This window comes from Bos javanicus, chromosome 16, assembly GCF_032452875.1.
Source record: "Bos javanicus breed banteng chromosome 16, ARS-OSU_banteng_1.0, whole genome shotgun sequence".
Classification (NCBI taxonomy): domain Eukaryota; kingdom Metazoa; phylum Chordata; class Mammalia; order Artiodactyla; family Bovidae; genus Bos; species Bos javanicus.
The window spans coordinates 34,221,456-34,242,791 of record NC_083883.1 but is presented as its reverse complement, the minus strand read 5'-3'; the positions used below and the strand labels follow the sequence as shown (position 1 = coordinate 34,242,791).

The following is a 21,336-nucleotide window of genomic DNA, read 5'->3' as shown; positions in this document are numbered from 1 at the left end:
CACAAAAGCTAAGGAACAGATCTGGGGGCCTCTACACCAACAACTAGGAAGCAGATCCCATCTCTGACAGGGCAGTGACAATCACAGAGCAATGAGGAGGCCCTGCTCATACCCAGTGCAGGCTCTGGTCACCAAAGCATCAGTCAGACTCCTATCAATGTGATAATGGCCAACAGAGAAAAGAAGTGGCAGCCATCTACTCAAAACAACCCTCACACAAAAAAACATTAAACCCACACAGGCTACTCAGAGATGTTACCACACAAAACAGCCCTCCAAGACAATCTGAGGGTATGGTGTTGGACAGAAGAACACCCAGAGCATTTAGCCTTCAAGGCCAGCAGCGTTTGAGTGCAGGAGCTCCACTGGGCTGGGGGAAACATCTTGGAGGATGTACACAAGGTCTCATGCATGCTGGCACCCAGCACAAAGTGAGAGCTCCATGGAAACCTGGATTAAACCCACCTATGGGTCTTAGAGAGACTCCTGAGTAGGTGAAGGTCAACTGTTGCTCACTGTGAAGGAAAGAACACTAGTAACAGAAGTCTCAGGGAGTGTCAATCAATGTGAGATCTCCTGGAGGTCCGTGTTTTGGCACCAAGACTTGGCCCCATCCAACAACCTGCAAGCTCCAGAGCTGCAAAGCCTCAGGCCACACAGCCACCAGGACAGACGGCCTAATGCACACAGAGCTCACGGTCACATCAAAACACACCCCTTGACACAGCCCTGTCCATCAGAGGGATAAGGCCCAGCTCCACCTACGAGAAGGAAGGCACCAATCCCACTCGCTAGGAAGCCTACACAAGCCCGTGGACCTACATTCTCACCAGGAAGCAGACGTCAGAAAGAGGAGGAACTATGGCCCTGTGGCCTATGGAACGGAGACCACAAACACAGAAAGACAAAATGAGACAACAGAGAAATGTGCTGCAAACAAAGAACCAAGATAAAAGCCCACAAGAGCAACTAACTGAACAGGAGACAGAAAATCGACATGAAAAAGAAATGAGATTAATGATAGGAAAGATGATCCAAAATCTCAAAAAAGAGTTGGGGCACAAATTGAGAAGATACATGAAATGTTTAATGAGGAGCTAGATGATTTAAAGAGCAAACAAATGGAGGTGAACAGTACAATAACTAAAATGAAAAAGACACTAGAAGGAATCAACAGCAGAATACCTGAGGCTGAAGAACAAAAGTGAGGTGGAAGACACAGTGGTGGAAATCACTACCACAGAACAAAGGAAAACGAATAAAAAGAAATGACAGCATCAGAGACCTCTGGGACAGTATTAAATGCACTAACATTCAATTATAGGAGTCCCAGTAGGACAAGAAACAGAGAAAGGGCCTGAGAAAATATTTGAAGAATTCGAAGAGATTATAGCTAAAAACTTCCCTAACATGAAAAAAGAAACAGTCACTTGGCTAGGAATCACAGACAATCCTGCACAAGGTGAACCCAAGGAGGAACACACTCAGACACATTAATCAAACTGACAAAAATTAAAGACAAATAAACATTAAAAGCCATAAAGGAAACCCAACAAATAGCATACACAAGAATCCTCATAAAGTTATCAGCTGATTTTCTAGCAGAAACTCTGCAGGCCAGAAAGAAGTGTTATGATACTTCTTTACATATGATACTTCTTTAAGTGTTATGATACTTCTTTACGTTATGATACACTTAAAGTGATGAAAGAAAAAAGAATATTCAGCAAGGCTCTCATTTACATTTGACAGAGAAATCAAAAGCTTTACAGAAAAGCAAAAGTAAGAGAATTCAGTATCACCAAATCAGAAAAAAACAAATCCAAAACAACGAATAAAATGGCTATAGGAACTCACATATCCATAATTACCTTAAATGTAAATGGATTAAATGCTCCAACCAAAAGTCACAGACAGGCTAAATGGATACAAAACCAAGACCCAAATATATGCTGTCTACAAGAGACCCACTTCAGACCTAGAGACACATACAGACTGAAAGTGAGGGGATATTTATTATTATGCAACTTTATTTTTCACAGAAGTAGAACAAAAAAATTTTAATTTGTATGCAAACACCAAAGACCCTGAATGGCCAAAAACAATCCAGAGAAAGACAATGACACTAGAGGAATCGGAAGCTGAGACATCAGACTATATTGCATTAGTCATTATATTGCTATAGTCATTAAAACAGTAGGGTGCTGTCACAAAAACAGAAATACAGATCAACGGAACTGGATAAAAAGTCCAGCGATAAAGCCATGTACCTATGGTCACTTAATCTATTATAAAGGAGGCAAGACTATACAATGGAGAAAAGTGGTGCCTGGAAAATCAGACAGCTACAGGTAAAACAACCAAATTAGAATATTCACTAAAACTATACACAACAATATAGTCAAAATAGATTAAAGACCTAAATGTAAGACTGCATACTATAAAACTCTAGGGAGGAAAACAGGCAGAACATTCTCTGACATAAATCACAGCAATCAAATGGTGGTTTTTAATCCACGTCTTGTAACTAAGCCACATGTTACGTTATTGCTCAAAGCTTCATCTGAACAGTACCTTCTCTCACTTTATATCTAAAAATACTGGAAAATGATACTGTGTTCCATTATTAACTACTAAATATCATATAAACTGAAACTGAATTCTGGGGATAAAGATTAGAAAAGAATTTATAAACTGCTTTATGACATTTTCACCCGAAGAGCAATATACAATAATGAAACAGTACTATCTTCTTTAAGGACTGTAATTCTTAGGGACAAGGAGGTTAAAAAAGGGATGACAGCTTTAACACTAAATTTCACAGCTTCTGTCAGTTTGTCAATCTTTTTTAAAAGAAGAATTCACATGGAAATTTATGTTACCAACAAAGCATTCTATATGATTAAATCAGAAACATTTATCATATCTATTTTTAGGGGGGATTTTTTTTTAATTCTTAGTTTTTTTTTTAATTTCTTTTTAATTGGAGGATAATTGCTTTACAATAATGTGTTGGTCTCTGCCAGACATCAACATGAAATCAGTGGTAGGTATGCATATGTCCCCTCCCTCCTGCAACTCACTCCCCACTCCGACCCCTATAGGTTGTCATAGAGCACCTGATTTGAGCTCCCTGCATCATACAGCACATTTCCACTGGTTATCTAATTTTGCATATGGTAATGTATACGTTTCCACGCTACCCTCTCAATTCATCCCACCCTCTCCTTCCCCAGCTATGTCCACAATTCTGTTCTCTATGCCTGCGTCTCTACTACTACCCTGCCAATAGCTCATCATACCATGTTTCTAGATTCCATATATATGCGTTAATATACGAAATCTGTTTTTCTCTTTCTGACTTACTTCACTCTGTATAATAGACTACGTTCATCCACCTCATTAGGACTGATTCAAATGTGTTCCTTTTTACGGCTGAAAAATATTCCCATTGTATATATGTACCACAACTTCTTTATCTACTCATCTCTCAAAGATATCTAGGTTGAATCAGATCCAGTTTGACAAAACTTTAGAAAAATTAAAAAGTATCCATGATAGCAAATGCTCATCTTCAGTGCAGTATACACAGTGATTATCTATTCTTTACAAATAAAATGCAACTTATTTTCCTCTTTTGGATAGTGTTAAGGGCAAAGATACAATAAGATTTTATTTAAAATTAAGAGCATGACATACTATTTACAACAGCCAAAATATGGAAGAAATCTAAGTGTCCATCAAAACATGAATGGATATATATGTGGTATGTATTAATATCCAGTCTTCCCAGGTAGCTCAGTGGTAAAGAATCTGCCTCCCAACACAGGACACACCAGAGAAACGGGTTTGATATCTGGGTCGGAAAGATCCCCTGGAATAGGAAATGGCAACCCATTCTAGTATTCCTGCTTGTAAAATTCAATGGACAGAGGAGCCTAGCAGGCTATGTAATCCATGAGGTCACAAAAGAGTTGGACACAATTTAGCAAGTAAAACAACAAATGTGTGTTTATGTATATATGTGTATATGTACATATATGTACATATACACATATGTACAACACTGATTATATATGTACATGTATACATACACACACACACATACATATATACAACAAAATATTACTCAGCCATAGAAAAGAATGAAATAAAGCTATTTGCAGCAACATGAATGGACCTGGAGAAGTGAAGTAATTTAGAAAGAGAAAGACAATAAACATCATTTATATGTGGAAATTTAAAAACCAGTACAAATGAATTCTTTACAGACAGAAAACAAACTATGGTTACCAAAGGGGAAACCAACACAATATTGTAAATCAACTAACATAATTTTGTATATCAACTATATTTCAATTAAAAAAATTTTTAATAGCTAAACTTCTAAAAAATACTTCAATAAAATTTTTTTAAAATAAGAGCATTAGATACTCTATAGAAAAGTAATCCTCCAAAACCCAAACCTAAGAATTTATTAGGAAATATTTTTACAGAATTATACTCTTTCCTGTACATAATCTCTGTAACATATCAATGTGGCTGTTTTAGGCTAAAAGACGCATGTGCATACACAAAGCGAGGGTGGGATGATTTGAGAGAATAGCACTGAAACATGTATGTTACCATATGTGAAATACATCACCAGTCCAAGTTTGATGCATGAAACAGGGCACTCAAAGCTGGTGCACTGGAACAACCCTGAGGGATGGGATGGGGAGGGAGGTGGGAGAGGGGTTCAGGATGGGGAACACAGGTACACCCATGGCTGATTCATGTTAATGTATGGCAAAAACCACTATAATATTGTAATTAGCCTCCAATTAAAATAAATAAAAATTTTTTAAGTATATTCAAATCACACACTAGATTATAAGAAAAATAATTGTCAAGCCCCCAAACCCCCAAATTAGGTTACAAATATATATAAATGAAGAGGAATACAAGGAAAAGGATACAGTGGTTTTAGCAAGTTTGGCCTAAAAGATCAATTCCACATACATTTACAATGTAAGAGATACACCAAATAAGGTCCAAGGAGTGAAAAGGAGTCTTTCAAGAAGTAAACCTCTCTGCCCACATCTCTCCTCCATTCCTCCAGTGCTTTTTCCCCAACTTAAGGGGAAGCTCTAATCTTATCAAGTCAATTTCTACAACACTGATTATGCTGCTCCTCCCCTAAGTAAGAAGTGAGAAATGACTTGATTTCAGGTCTGTTCTTTTCTTTCTCTCTTTCTCTGTATGCTAGTGATTGCTATGAGTTATAGTAGTTGGGCATTAAATAATAAAATTCCAAGAGCTGGAATCAGACATAACGGAAATATAGGAGGTACTAATTATACTTTAGTACTGCAGTCCATGGGGTCAAAGAGTCACAGACTACTGAGTGACTGAACTGAACTATACTTTACTGATTATACTTCCTAAGTCATGAGATGATAACCAACTGTGTCCAGAGAAGTCTATATTGATCACTTAAAAACTAGCCAAAAATTTTATTTCCATTTGGCTATTAATCGTTTTACTGTGGCCCTTTACATACATAACAGGGTCCAGACAGTGGCAGCTTGGCAGACCAAGGTTAGACATTTCTGAGTCTTCTAATCAAATTCCTTTGAAACATCATCTTTTAATTTGAACAAAGATCAGCACTTGAATCTGGTTGCAAGGCTGTTGCCTCTTCTCTCTACCACCATTATCTTTCCCTCTCCAAGAGTTTCAGTCAGAAGAGCAGATACTATGGCAATACTCTACCACTAAGGAAAATAACCATCTGTCTGACCCAAACAAGAGGGAACAGTCAGGACAATTCTCAGCATAGCTATCATTATCAGTAGCTATTCTCTTCCTCCTAGTACCCATCTGTCAAAAAGTGAACAAAGAAAATGTATTCCGTAAATTATGAGAAGGATATTCTTATCACAGAATATTTGGGTTTACAACCTAAAATTAAAAATAATCTGAATGTACACAAGTCTTCTTATAAGTAACACTCTCAAAGGATACACAGTTGCCTCCTGACCAGTATGGGTTTGGGCTGCATGGGCCCACTGATTTGTGGATTTTTTTCAATCGATTTTTTTTTTGATCCACTATTGATTGAATCCTCAGATGCACCACCACAGACAGATACAAAGCAACTGTGGATATGGAGGTACTGCTGCTTCAGAGGAACCACAGACTGAGAAGAACCCAGACACAGAGGGTCAACTATAAATTAAAGGCAGATTCTTAACTGTACAGAGGGTGGGCTCACCAAGCCTCTGTGTTGTCCAAGTGTCAACTGTAGTTTTAGAGTCATTTATCCTAAGGAAGTGATAGTAATATTTCACCCTTTTGAACCAAGTTATTAGGATTGTTCTAGCACAGGTAGTTAGTGGTACAAATGTTCTTTTCTGTACTCTGTTATTTCAAACTATTCTATATCATTTCATTTTAAATGAAGTATTAAAATTACAAGGAAATAAGATACAGGCCAAACAAGAAAATGGACCCCATTCCAAAATTCAAAATACTACTTCTATCAGTTTTTCATTTTGGAGACTTAGTTTCAACAAGAAAATTCTAAGAGACTCTGTTTCAAAAATATGTGAATGTTTAATTATCCTTATGTGGATAAAGTAAAATACTATCTAATACTAGCTAATATCCACTGAGCATTTAGTATATAAACAATTTACATATACTCCCAACTATATTTTTAATCCTCACAACTCTATGAGGTAAATACCACTGTTATATCCCTTTTATAGATGAAGAAACTAAAGGACAGAAGAATTAAGAAACTTCCCCCACAGTAATACACATGGCAGATCCAGGACTTGAACACAAGCAGTAGGACAACAAAAGTTTCCCTTTCCACCAGTATTCTATAATACTGAAACTCGACTGATTTTTCCAAAAGTGCTCTAATACAAAATGAAATTAACTAATATCCAACCACTGTGTAAAAGCAACAATACAACATACTATTTCAAGAAACAAAGTACAAAATGAGAGGCTGTCTGTATAATCTTCTTTCTAATATAGCTTGATTATGTTATAACAATATAGAGGTTGCAGAAGCTCAAGATATGTGAATCAATAAAAAGCAGACTGCACACTGAAGTTGCATAGTGTGTAAAGTCACTACATACTTGAACAAGATATTTAACTTCTCTAAATATCAGATGACTCAAGTGTGAAATGGAATAGTAACAGTGCCTATCCTTGTATAATTCCTAAAAGGATCAAATGAGATAATACATACGGAAGTACAGCTCAGAGCCTAGCATGAAATAAGCATATAATAAATGCTTACAAGTGATAACTAGTAAAGGTGAGAAACCCTAAGACAATCGACACTGGTAACTGAAAACAGGAAAATGTATTATGCTTAAAAAATCATTTACAACCAGCCTTAACAGAAAAAGTAGTACTTTCCATTCTTTTCCATTCTTGTATCATTCAAAATGTTTGTCTCTCTTCATTCAAAGTTCTATAAATTTCCCCTTTCATTTCCAAAATTTTTACACCACTAACAGTATTTCTAGTTAAGAGTGTTATAAAAGTCCCAATTTCAACCTCTAGCTATTTAGACAACATCTTATTATTCATCTTTGTTACTAAGAAATTCTACAGCTGATATAGTTTGCTATTGAATGAAGTAATTTATTACTCAAAAGATGAGAATAATCAGGATATGACTTTAAATTTATGAGCACAGTCAAATTTCAAATTAATTGTGTACATGTGAACATACATGAGCAAAAGAACTTTCTCTCTGAGAAGGAGGTAAAGCTAGACTGTGTTTTTCTCTTGGCAATAACTAAGGAACAAGGGCACAGGGTAGATAAGGAGACTCAAAAGAAAAGAGGGATACAGGTCAGCTAACAAGTAGAGGATAAGTCTTCAAGGAAGTTACACAGGGTTCTCAGACATTTGGTTAAGATCAAGCATAGAATGTAATTCTAATTAGAAGAGAAATTTCAGATAAGGAAAGGGTAATTAACTAAATCTAAATTGTAATTGCAAAGCCTACCTTCACGTCTTTAGCACATAGGAAAAAGAGATTTGAACTCAGGCAGTCTAACACCAAAGAGTTTTTAACCACTGTGCTAATACAAAATTACATGGATAATTATCTTAAGAATTAGCATTTTTCAACCTGAAGATTAATTTAAAATCTAATATAATAAATATATTCTAACATAAAAAAATGGCATGTTCATCTATTTTGAACACTTATACCCTTAATCTTAAAATACCCCTTTTTGCATAGGAAGATGCTTTTCAATATTCTATAGTAATGAAAGACACAATTTACAATTCCCTTAGATACATACATTGGTGTTTATTATTCTAGAGCACTGAGGGTAGGAAAAGTCTGTTTCCCTCACTGGCTTAGAAGCAGCCATTAAAATAAAAAGCTATAATTTCCAAGATTGCTCACTTTTCTGCTGATATTAGTAAGGCTGGGGCACCAAGCAGGAAGTTCACAGAGCCATTCAAGCTTCTGCTTTCAGGAGAACACAGAATGCCAAATGGAAAAAGACCAAATCATTAGGGAAAACATTTTATTTCCAAGTTTCTAAAATAGTATTAAAAACAGTAAGGGAAAAATGCAAATTATAAAGTCGTATGATGGCACATCAGTCACCGCATCCTAACAAGCCCTTTCAGCATTCAGTGCTAATTGCTGAAACACTGAAATAAAGTGATGTTTCAATTATGTGGTTTTAAACAATGACAGGTTTAAGATCCACCTGATTAAAATCCATTCACACCAATGTAATGGCATATCATAAGATAACTGGCTAACGATTTCTGCAAATGGCAATTGTTGACATCTTTCTTCCACACACATAAATGTTGTGCTGAAGAGGGGAATAAATGTTCCTTTCTACCTTTCTTTTATGATGGGTTGTAGAAGCATCCATCTCTTCCTCTCCTATATTATCAATTTGTGAAGTTGGACTACAATTCATTCTCTCTTCTTCTTGCCTCTGGAGTCTGTCTGCTACAGCCTGGATAGCTTCTGTCCATTCTTCCCTATAAAAACAAGAAAAAAATTCCCATTAATAAAGAATTGTAAATGATGCAAATATTTCTCTTCTATAAAGTATAAAGTCAACACAAAGTCTATCTCAAAATAGTACATATCCCCCACCGTAACTCAAAGATGAAGTTGATCCTAGAAGTATTTTACATTACAGGCCTAAAGTTTTTATCAATACTAGCATTTATTTGGAGCTAAAAAGAAGAAGAAGAGGAGGAGAAGATGATGATTTTAAGAAAACAGTAAAAATTATTTAAAAGTATGATTAAAGCTTAATGATCTGTACACATCTGTAAGTCCATCACTGACATACTCAGTTTCTCTATTAAGGTCCAACAGAGGGAGGTGATATAATTATGGCTGATGTGTGTTGTTGGACAGCAGAAACCAACACAACATTGTAAAGCAACTTTCCCCCAAATAAAATAAATTTTTAAAAAAGTTCGAAAAACTTTTCAAAGGCAAAATCTATTCCCAGATCATAGGTAAGTTTCTTTTTAAAAAACTGATAGGCAGTTTGTAGCTTAAATAATAGGATATCAGAGCAGTAATATGAGGCTTTTACTTTTGACAGTTGTGCTATCAGATAAAGGATCATGCACTTCCATATACAATTTGTATAAAATCAGTCTGTAGATTTCATAAGACAAACTTTGCTAGAATTCTAAGTGGAACTACATTAAATCTATAGATCAATCTGGAGGAAACTGGTACCTTAATAAATTAAGTCTTCTAATCCATGAACATGGTATAGCTCTCCATTTATTTAGATCTTTTATTACCCAATGCAGTTTGTAAATTTCTGTGAAAATGTCTTGCAAACCATAAACTAAATTTATTTCTAAGTATTTTTTTATGCTATTGTGGAGGTTTAAATTTTTTTTTATTTTCAAATTTTTTGGTTAGTATTTAGAAATACAATTGCTTTTGGTATGATGACCATATGTTCTATGGCCTTAATAAATTCATTTACTAGTTCTAATAGCTTTTATTTTTTTGGATATTCCACACATGCAACCACATGGTCCATAAAGGAGAGCAATTTACCTCCTCCTTTTCAGTGTGTTTCCCTTTTATTTCTTTGCCCTGTAATGGTCTAGAGCAGACCATCAGTACAATACTAGATAAAAGTGGTGAGAGCAGACATTCTTATTTTGTTCCAGATCTTAAGGGAGAAAGTATCAAGTCTTTTACTTCTGAATATTATATAAGTTGTAGTTTGTTTGTAGACACACTTAATCAAATTGATTAAGTTCCCTTCCATTCCTAACCAGTTGAGTGTTTTTGTTATGAAACAGTGTTGGGAGTTTTTCAAACACTTTTTCTGCACCTGTTGAAATGACCATTTCATTTCTCTTTTCTAATATAGTGAATTTAGTTGGATGATTTTCAGATTTAATACAACTGAATTATATGATAAATTCCATGTAGTCATAACGTATGACCTTTTTTACATATTTTCTTGAATCCGGTTTCTCAAAATTTTGTTAAGAAATTTTGCATTCACTATAGTAACAAGTATACTGGGCTATAGTTCTTTCTTCTTTTTTTGATCAATATTTTTATTGAAGTACAGCTGATTTACAATACTAATTATTACCATACAGCCAAGTTGATTCAGTTTTTTATATATATATACACATACATATATATATTTATATATACACATTCTTTTTTAATATATTCTTTTCCATCATAGTTTATCATAGGATATTGAACCCACTTCTCTACGTTGTACAGCAAGGCCATTATATATATAAAAGCTGGCATCTGCTACCCGCAACCTCCCACTCTATCCCTTCCCCAACTTCGTCCCCCTTGGAAACCAACAGGCTGTTCTCCAGGTTCACGATTGTGTATTTGTTTCACAGACAGGTTCATTTGTGTCATATTTTAAGTTTCACACGTAAGTGATATCATACAATATTTGTCTCTTTCTGACTTACTTCACTTAGTATGACAATCTCCAGTTATACCCATGTTGCTGCAAATGGCATTATTTCGTTCTTTTTCATGGGTAAGTTATATTCCATTGCAAAACCGCACCACATCTTCTTTATGCATTCGTATGTCAATGGACATTTAGTTGTTTCTGTTTTAGCTACTTTGAATAGAGCTCTTATGAACATAGAGGTGTATGTATCTTTTTGAATTATAGTTTTGTATGTATATATGCCCAGGAGTGAGATTGCTATATCATATGCTAATTCTATTTTTAGACTTCTGAGGAATCTCCATACTGTTTTCCACAGTGGCTGCAACAACTTACATTCCTACTAATAGTAGAAGAGGGCTCCCTTTTCTCCACACCCTCTCCAGCATTTGTTATTTGTACACTTTTAATGATAGCCGTTCTGACTTGGGGGAGGTAACTCACTGTAGTTTTGATTTGTTATTTCTCTAGTGATACTGAGCATCTTCTCAAGTGCCTATGGGTCATCTGTATTTCTTCTTTGGAGAAACGTCTCTTTATGTCTTCTGCTCATTTTTTAATTGCACAGTTGTTTCTTTGTTGTTGAGTTATATGAGTTGTTTCTATATTTTGGAAATTAAGCTCTTATTGATTACATTGTTTGCAAATATTTTCTACCTGGCCTGGACTTTGGTTTCTTAGAAAGGTTTTGTTTTTGTTACTTTGTTTTTAACTGATTCAATTTCAATTACTGGTAACTGGTCTGTTCATATACTCCTTTCTAGTTGGTTTAGTCTTAGCAGATTGCACATTTCTATTAATTTCTGGGTTATTCATTTTACTGGTGTAAAATTGTTCATAGTATCTCTTATGATCCTTTCTTTTACTGTGGATTTGGTTGTAATGTCTCCCCTTTCATTTCAAATTTTATTTTGGCCTTTTCTCTTTTTTTCTTGATGAGTCTGTCTAAAGGATTTTCAATTTTGTTTACCTTTTCAAGGAACCAGCTTTTAGTTTCATTGATATTTTCTAGTTTTTTTTTTTTTTTTGCCTCTAATTTATTCATTTATACTCCAGTCTTTATTGTCTCTTTCTACTAACTTCAGGTTCTGTTCATTCCTTATTCTTCTATTCCTAGTTTTCTAAAAAGTACTGTGATATTATTGGAAGAACGGCAAACTAGATATTTTAAAGCATTAAGATATGGCTTAAGTCCAGCTTTGCCGACATAAATGGCAAAATCAATCACTGTTTCAGTGGGATGTTACAATCCACTAAGAATAACATTTCCAAAGACTATGTACTGACATGGGAAAAGTTCCATTCATTCAGCCAGTCAACAAACATTGTGTCAGATCTTCAACTACATGCTAAAGATAAAATAATGAGCAAGGAAGATATGATACTTGCTAGTCAAGAACGTTATAATCAAGAGAGAAAAAGGCAATCAAAGATTACAGTGGAGACAAGCTTGATACAGAGAATACAAGGAGATACGTAAGCATGCAGCAGGGAGTCCTACCCCATCTATAAGAATAAGAGAAGGTTTTGTAGGAAATGTAACATTTTAAGCCCAGATCTGAAAGGTACAAGGTAATGGACTCAACCACGGTTATGAGTAGAGATTTAAGAAAACTGAGGATCCAACATATAGCAATGCATAGGGAAGACAGGGGTATGTGGGAAGGGAGGGCATATCAAATTTTATGTATATCAAAGACCTTTACACATCTGCACTGGGTCAGAGGGAAAGTATACTGAAGAAAATATTATCAGACCCTTAGTCTGGTTATCGAATTAAAATTCTGAGTAATTTTTCATTCTTTTCTATATTTCCAAAAGTAATCAATCATACTTTATTACTTACCATTTATTGACAAAAAAGTGTTACTAAAATAATACTTCACCACATTTGAGAAAGAGTTTTTTGTTTTAAATTTTAAACAAGTCTCTTAGGACCTAATTTGTTCACTGGAAAAATAAGGCTAATAACATTTAACTTCACAAAGTTCCTGATTTGGGTCAAATACGGTAACATGTGTAGAAAAATTATTTTGTGGTTGTTGGACTTAACTCAGTATCAGAGTCACCAGATAAAAGAATATTAAGATAGAATTCAAGTATAGCAGATCAGGAGGATGACATGCAGCCCTGATGTTGGTGTGCTAATTACTAATATCCCTCTCTTTAGCAATGATGACATTTAATACCAATCACACCTGATGTTTTTCCCTTACTGAGTGTAGCCCCAATCTCAGAATCCTTCTCAGCATAACATTCTGGGAAGCCACTTGCATAATGGCACGCTATTTGAAACCTTTTGCCATCACCAGCCCTAGAATTCCAAATATAACCATAATCAATTACATAATTTTTAAAATGTAGTTTGGTGACCTCTTTAACTTATATTTTAAGTGTGCGGTCTTCTGTTTAAAAGTATATCTTACAGCATTTCTATAGGTTTTGATTTAATATCTTTGTAAGCCTGTCATTTATTCATTATACCAGAAACAGAATAATTAAAGGAATACAGACTGTGTGGATCACAATAAACTGTGGAAAATTCTGAAAGAGATGGGAATACCAGACCACCTGACCTGCCTCTTGAGAAACCTGTATGCAGGTCAGGAAGCAACAGTTAGAACTGGACATGGAACAACAGACTGATTCCAAATAGGAAAAGGAGTACGTCAAGGCTGTATATTGCCACCCTGCTTATTTAACTTATATGCAGAGTACATCATGAGAAATGCTGGGCTGGAAGAAGCACAAGCTGGAATCAAGATGCCAGGAGAAATATCAATAACCTCAGATATGCAGATGACACCACCCTCATGGCAGAAAGTGAAGAAGAACTAAAGAGCCTCTTGATGAAAGTGAAAGAGGAGAGTGAAAAAGTTGGCTTAAAGCTCAACATTCAGAAAACTAAGATCATGACATCTGGTCATCACTTCATGTCAAATAGATGGGAAATAGTGGCTGACTTTATTTTTTTGGGCTCCAAAATCACTGCAGATGGTGATTGCAGCCATGAAATTAAAAGATGCTTACTCCTTGGAAGGAAAGTTATGACCAACCTAGATAGCATATTCAAAAGCAGAGACATTACTTTGTCAACAAAGGTCCATCTAGTCAAGGCTATGGTTTTTCCAATAGTCATGTATGGATGTGAGAGTTGGACTATAAAGAAAGCTGAGCACTGAAGAATTGATGCTTTTGAACTGTGGTGTTGGAGAAGACTCTTGAGAGTCACCTGGACTGCAAGGAGATCCAACCAGTCCATCCTAAAGGAGATCAGTCCTGGGTGTTCACTGGAAGGACTGATGTTAAAGCTGAAACTCCAATACTTTGGTCACCTGATATGAAGAGCTGACTCATTTGAGAAGACCCTGATCCTGAGAAAGATTGAGGGCAGGAGGAGAAGGGGACGACAGAGGATGAGATGGTTGGATGGCATCACCGACTCAATGGACATGAATTTGGGTAAACTCCGGGAGTTGGTGATGGACAGGGAGGCCTGGCGTGCTGCGGTTTATGAGGTCGCAAAGAGCTGGACACGACTGAGCAACTGAACTGAACTGCATTTTACCAATATATTTACAAGTGGTCAAGTCAGATACGCATACATCTTTAGACTGACTGCTGCCGTTTCACAAAATAGAAAAAATGAGTTTCTTACCTTTCCTCTGGAGTATCTACGTGAAATGTTCTCTCTATAACAGTGGTCCACTGGAGACATCTGATAATAAATGTGTTTGGCTTTGGTCGTTCTGTTTTCATTAACTGGCATTCTAGAAATAAAATAAAATGTCTCTTTGAATAATCTTATATTTAAACAAGTAAATAGTTGAGAACTACAGAGTTCCATTCTAAACAAACCACTGCAACTTCACAGATTTCTATGGTCTCACTCAAGGTTGTTCAAAACCTGACTTCAGTATTCCTTTCTAATCCTTTGCCCATTCTGGTCACATACCCAGCTAAATTGGGCTATTAAACTCTCCCACTACTTATTTAACTTATATGCATCATGAGAAACGCTGGGCTGGAAGAAGCACAAGCTGATTGCCGGGAGAAATATCAATAACCTCAGATATGCAGATGACACCACCCTTATGGCAGAAAGTGAAGAGGAACTAAAAAACCTCTTGATGAAAGTGAAAGAGGAGAGTAAAAAAGTTGGCTTCAAGCTCAACATTCAGAAAACTAAGATCATGGCATCTGGTCCCATCACTTCATGGGAAATAGATGCAAAAACAGTGGAAACAGTGTCAGACTTTATTTTGGGGGGCTCCAAAATCACTGCAGATGGTGATTACAGCCATGAAATTAAAAGACACTTACTCCTTGGAAGGAAAGTTATGACCAACCTAGATAGCATATTCAAAAGCAGAGACATTACTTTGCCAACAAAGGTTCGTCTAGTCAAGGCTATGGTTTTTCCTATGGTCAAGTATGGATGTGAGAGTTGGACTGTGAAGAAAGCTGAGCGCCAAAGAATTGATGCTTTTGAACTGTGGTGTTGGAGAAGACTCTTGAGAGTCCCTTGGACTGCAAGGAGATCCAACCAGTCCATTCTGAAGGAGAATGATGTTAAAGCTGAAACTCCAGTACTTTGGCCACCTCATGCTAAGAGTTGACTCATTGGAAAAGACTCTGATGCTGGGAGGGATTGGGGGCAGGAGGAAAAGGGGACGACAGAGGATGAGATGGCTGGATGGCATCACCGACTCGATGGACCTGAGTCTGAGTGAACTCCAGGAGTTGGTGATGGACAGGGAGGCCTGGCGTGCTGCAATTCATGGGGTCGCAAAGAGTCGGACACAACTGAGCAACTGAACTGAACTGAACTGAAACTCTCCCTAAATACATCTTGCTCTTTCCTGTATCTACACCATTGTTCCAGCTAATACTATTATTCAGAATGTTTCCTATTTATTTTACCCTTAGGCATATCCAATTGTCAAAAGAATACTTGTTCTAAGGTATCAAATTACACTCCTTCCATGAAGCCTTTTATAAAAACCTAGTCTAGACTGACCATTTCCCAGCCTATATTCTTATAACATTATCACTACATTCCCCACCCTATATTCTCATTACTTATTATTGTAGCTCTCATTTTCACTTAGCATAGAGTATCTAATATTATAATTTTTAAGACAATGTCCTTATGCCTACCTAGATTATAAGCCTTTGACAGTAAGTACCCCCTAAAACTCTAGAGTCATCTAGGGTCAGTCAATCAAAGAGTGGTAACTTCTGTCAAGGATTATCTATGAAGACTTCAAAGAAAAGGAGCATAGTGTAGTGGCTAAAAGCATGGATTTTTACAACTACAGAGCCTGGATATGATCTTTTTTTCCTACCATTAACTCTGCAACTTTAGACAAGTTCATTAATTTGTCTGGTCTTTAGGTATTAAATGGGGAAACAATAAGAGTACCTACATCATAAAAGTGATGTGGGGATTAATAATGAAAATGTTGGTTGCTCAGTCATGTCCAATTCTTTGCAACCCCATGGATTATAACCCACCAGGCTCCTCTATCTATGGAATTCTTCAGTTAACAATACTGGAGTGGGTAGCCATTCCCTTCTCCAGGGGATCTTCTCCAGGGGATCTTCCCAAGACCCGGGTTTGACCCAGGGATCAAACCCAGGTCTCCTGCATTGGCAGATTGGTTCTTTACCGTCTGAGCCATTAGGGGATTAATAATGAGTACATATAACAGTGTAGTGTATGACACATACTAAGTTTTCAATAAATGTTAGCTGATATTATTACATATACACCTGAACTTCTCTGGTGACTCATATAGTAAAGAGTCTGTCTGCAATGAAGAACACCCAGGTTCGATCCCTGGGTCGGGAAGATCCCCTAATGGCTACCCACTCAAGAATTCTGCCTAGAGAATCCCATTGACAGAGAAGTCCGGTGGGCTACCATCTGGTATTGGACAACACGAGTGAATAGGTTAGGGTTGTCCCCTGACATTTTCCTCTTAAAAGAAACTAATTTACCTCTAGTTGACAAACTCAACAGTGTTTTCTCAGTGCGTATCTGTTTTGTGCTAGTTTCATCATTAGCAACTATCAACTACATGGGTCTTTATAGGATAAAGTCATTAATCACACTGGACCAATTCTTCACCTTTCACACTAAAAGAGATAATTCATCAAGGGTCTCTGCTTTTTTTTTGTCCTCTTTTCTAACAAGTTTTTATGGTCTCAGCCAAATTTCTTTCCATCTTGGATCTCTATTTTATGATACACATGCCTAACTATACAATGGTTATTTCTAGCTGGTTGAATTATTGGAACCACACCTAAAACCCAACCTACTATCTTTCCCTCTAAATCTGTTCTTAGACCTGGCTTTCCTAACTTTTTCCATCATTCAAACTGAAAACACAGGTGACTTTCCTTTTTGATACTGGGAGCATATACCATTACTTTTCCACTGATGCAACTGTACTTCAGGTTCTCACCACCCAATGCTGAACCTCCCCAGGTGCCATAAAACTGGATCTTCCTACTTAGAGATGTGGGAAGGTCAGATAATGTACTTAAATATAGAAACTGTATTCTGAGAGACATCTGAACTCAATCAAAATTAAACTCCTGATTTCTCCCACTCTTGCTCCCCTTGCCAACCTCCTAACTGTAGCTTTCTCTATCTCAGATGATGGCACCTCCAGCCTTTCAGCTGCTCAAGTCAAAAACCTTGGGATCATCTTTAAGTCCCTTCTTCTCTCACATCTCACTCTGGAAATCCTGTTGACTCCGCTTTCAAGATTTATTAGTATCACTTCACACTTCCTCCACTATCTTGGAACAAGCCATCATTGTCTCTGACATGAATATTCCCCAAACCCTAGAACAGTTCTCCTCTGCCCCTCTCTGCAGAGACCTACAGTCAGAAACCTTAAAATGAACAACTGCAAAAAAAAAAAAAAAAAAGCAATGTTTCCAATTCACTGACAACAGAAGACAAAGGCCTTTAGATGATCAGCAAGGGTCCTACACGATCTGGACCTCCAACCCGTCCCACCGAAGTTTCTCACCTCTTCCCCTAGTACTCTTTCAGGTCACTCTGCCAACTACCCTGCCACCCTGCACTTCCTCCACAATGCACTGCAGTCTCTGCCTTTAGGGTTTTTCATCTAGTCGTGCCTCTGCTGGGTATTCTTCCCCTCACACAACCCCCTAGCTAACTCCCTCATTTCCTGAAGCCTGCCTCAACCATGATGTTCAATGCTGAAATCTGTATCCTTTTCCCAGGACTCTCCAACCCCTCTCACCTGCTCTACTTTTTATTTCTCATAGCATGTTTCCACCTTTGTTCCTATGAGATGACTTATTTTTTATTTACTGTTTGTTTCTTCAACTAGAATGTAAGCTCTAATAACATATTCCTAGTACCTAGAACTATGCCTAACATATAGCAGACACTCAGTAAATATTTTCCAAGTGAGTGAATTCTGACAGTAATAATCAACAAGAAGGTAATTTCGATGACACAGAAAAGAGGAGAGAATTTCTGGTGCAACTTCCTTATATACTCAAGAAGGGAAAGGATTCACTGAACAAGTACGGGACTGGCTGTAGTCAGGAGTACACAGAATTTAGTGATGGAGAAGATTGGGTAAAGGAGTCCAAATGCAGTTAGGGGTATAGATGAAAGTAGGAACTAGTAGAGATTATCTGCTCATTGCTTCCATTTTTTCCAATGAATCAGGATGTAAAGCCATCCTTAAGAATTAGGTTGGATGAGGATGCACTGGGGCTTTGAGAAAAGAGAAGATATGTAATAGCCTTCTAGAAGCAAAGAGACAGGTAAATAAATACCCATGACTGCTAAATGGCATTAAGGGTCCAATGGAACTTAATGGGGCTTCCCAGGTGGCGCTAGTGGTAAAGAACCCACCTGGCAATGCAGGAGATGTGGCTTCCATTTCTTGGTCAGGAAGATCTCTTGGAATTTAAAGTATCACCGGGGATCATATTTTTCCCCAGATATATTCAGCTACATGGGTACAGATGGGGAACACAGAGGATCAGATTTAAGCAAAGCCATAATTTAACTAAGTAAGTTTGAGAATGCAGGAAAGTGAAACAGAATATAGGATGCAAGACAAAGGAATGGTTGCAATTATCAACTAAGGAACTAAAAGGAGGGAAGTGAGAACTTGGTGGTGTGGAAAATAATAAAAAGGTAGCAGAAACAACAGATCATAACATCTATTATCTCACAGTTAAATAATTAATAACAATGTTAAATACTTTCTGAAATATGAATGTTAAAATATCAGTGTGCTAATTTATTTGTCTGAAATACAAAAGTTTTAAAACACCAAAGATATCATACAATTTATAACAATAAAGAACCACACAATTTCGCCCAACTTACTCTGCCTATAAGGTACGGACTCAATTTGATTCTCTTTGCTCCTTCCTCTTTCCTTCTTCATAAAATTTCTTTCATTCTTCCAGCCAATGATTTACTGTACTATCTTAGAGATGTTTAAGTAATGTTAAATTGATGTTCCAGTTAGACGGATTGAATAAAAGTTAGGAATTGTGTGCACAACTCTTCCTCAAGCATCTACAACAGTGTCAGCACATAAGGGTACACAGTAAATGCCTGATGATTGAGTAATTGACTAACTGGCTTTCAATGTAAAGAATGCAGAACAGACTCTTAAAAAGAGGGACAGTCCTGATGGAAAACTCAAGAGTGAACCAAGGAGTAAAGGGAGAGAGGAAGAACAGAAAAGAAAAGAAAGAATGTCCAGTCTAAAGGCTACCTATTTCCGTTTCTGTTATGTTTTCCATTGTAGTGATGTCAAGGTAACTAAGATAATGGACCTGAAAACTAGAATGCCAGACTCAAATCCAGGCTCATCACCCACGATCAGCAGTGTTATCCTAGGCAAAGTACATTATTTCTCTCAGTCCCAAGGTTTTCTACCTTTAAAAGCACTATGAGGAATTAAACTTAAGAGGAAGCATATTTTCAACACTACACCTAAATGAAGTTTAAATGCTACAATCTAAAGAACTTTTTAAGGCTATATATGTAAACGCTATTTAAAATACTACATATGACATTCTAAGTGGTTATCAATTACTGCAATTTATGAAAAGGATAATAGAAGTGATTAAACACCATTCCCAAGTAGACTAGTAAAAAATAATTGTTTAGGAAAGACTGAAACATTTGTATTTACGTATAAGATGGTTTTGGAAAAATATTAAAATAATAATATAATGACATAAGTAGTTATACACAAGTTGTTTTGGCTAAATATGCTAAGTATTCATGAACTCAACAATATATATGAAATGCCAATTATGGGCCAATCACTATGCAAGATTCTGGGCACAGTAAGAATAATGAGTAAGAAACTCTACAAGCTTACAGCACATACCAAGCTCTATTTTTAATAATTCTGTGTAATTGTAAAGTAATAATTCACTAATAGTAAAAAGGTTTTATTCAGGTCTTCTTGAGACCTCTAGTTCAACAAAAATGTTACATGTAGTTATGGACTTGAAGAATAGTAATAAACCTATATGTTATAGGTCTCAGTATTAAATACTCTATAAATGAATCCAACTTCTAAATATCATCCATTAGACTGAAACTATAAAAGAAAGAAGTGGCTACCAAGAACCAGTCCACAATATTCAAGTGACAGGTCAACATCTGGAGAGGAGAATATTTTACCACACTTCAGGGTTTACTGCTGTGCATAAACACATGTAATTAAATAGCTGACTCCAAACTTAAAACACTTGAAACTTTAAATTACCATACCAAAACAAGTGAGCCGGTAAGTAGAAACACTGGGTTCTCTTATGTTAGCCATAATATGGAAACATCAACACATCACACAATTCTCTCTACAATGAAGAAAACCAAGCCATGAAAGTTTTCAGAACACAGTGCATGTCTGAAAACACTCTTTTAAAGAGGATTCTTAAAAGGGAGAGGGCTAATAAGTAAACTGGTTAATCAATACTTAGAAGAATATTTTCCTTTTAGTAAAGATTCTTAACTCAAGGTAGAACAATTCAGTTTTTTTTTTTTTTTAAAGGAAGAAATTTTGGACAGAGAGTATAAAAAGGTATTAACCAAATGATTATCTATGATTGCTGAGCAATTTAATATGGAGAAATAGACAAGCATTCTTAGATAAAATGTCAGGTAGCTAACTTTTATTATATCATAACCCATGACATTTTTTTTTCAAAAAATTTTTATATTAGAGTTGATTAACAATGATGTGTTAGTTACAGGCATACAGCAAAGTGATTCAGTTAGACCCACAAGTATCCATTCTTTTTCAAATTCTTTTCCCATTTAGATTATTACAGAACA

The 21,336-nt window shown here is 36.3% G+C and overlaps 1 protein-coding gene across 7 annotated transcripts in view; it reads right to left on the bottom strand.

Annotated features, from left to right (window-relative positions):
- Positions 1-21,336, bottom strand: part of AKT3 (AKT serine/threonine kinase 3) — a 279,622-nt gene that overhangs the window by 95,868 nt on the left and 162,418 nt on the right. For 6 of the 7 annotated variants that reach the window (XR_009729912.1, XM_061382512.1, XM_061382509.1 and 3 more), the window contains 2 exons: positions 14,629-14,740; positions 8,886-9,030 (listed from right to left, as the gene is read on the bottom strand). Coding sequence is in view for 6 of the 7 variants with exons in the window: in XM_061382509.1 (XP_061238493.1) it covers positions 8,886-9,030; positions 14,629-14,740 (257 nt within the window). In the remaining variant the exon portion in view is untranslated. Of the gene's footprint in view, positions 1-8,885; positions 9,031-14,628; positions 14,741-18,879; positions 18,979-21,336 lie in introns of all 7 variants that reach the window. The other variant, XM_061382514.1, reaches the window with a different exon arrangement.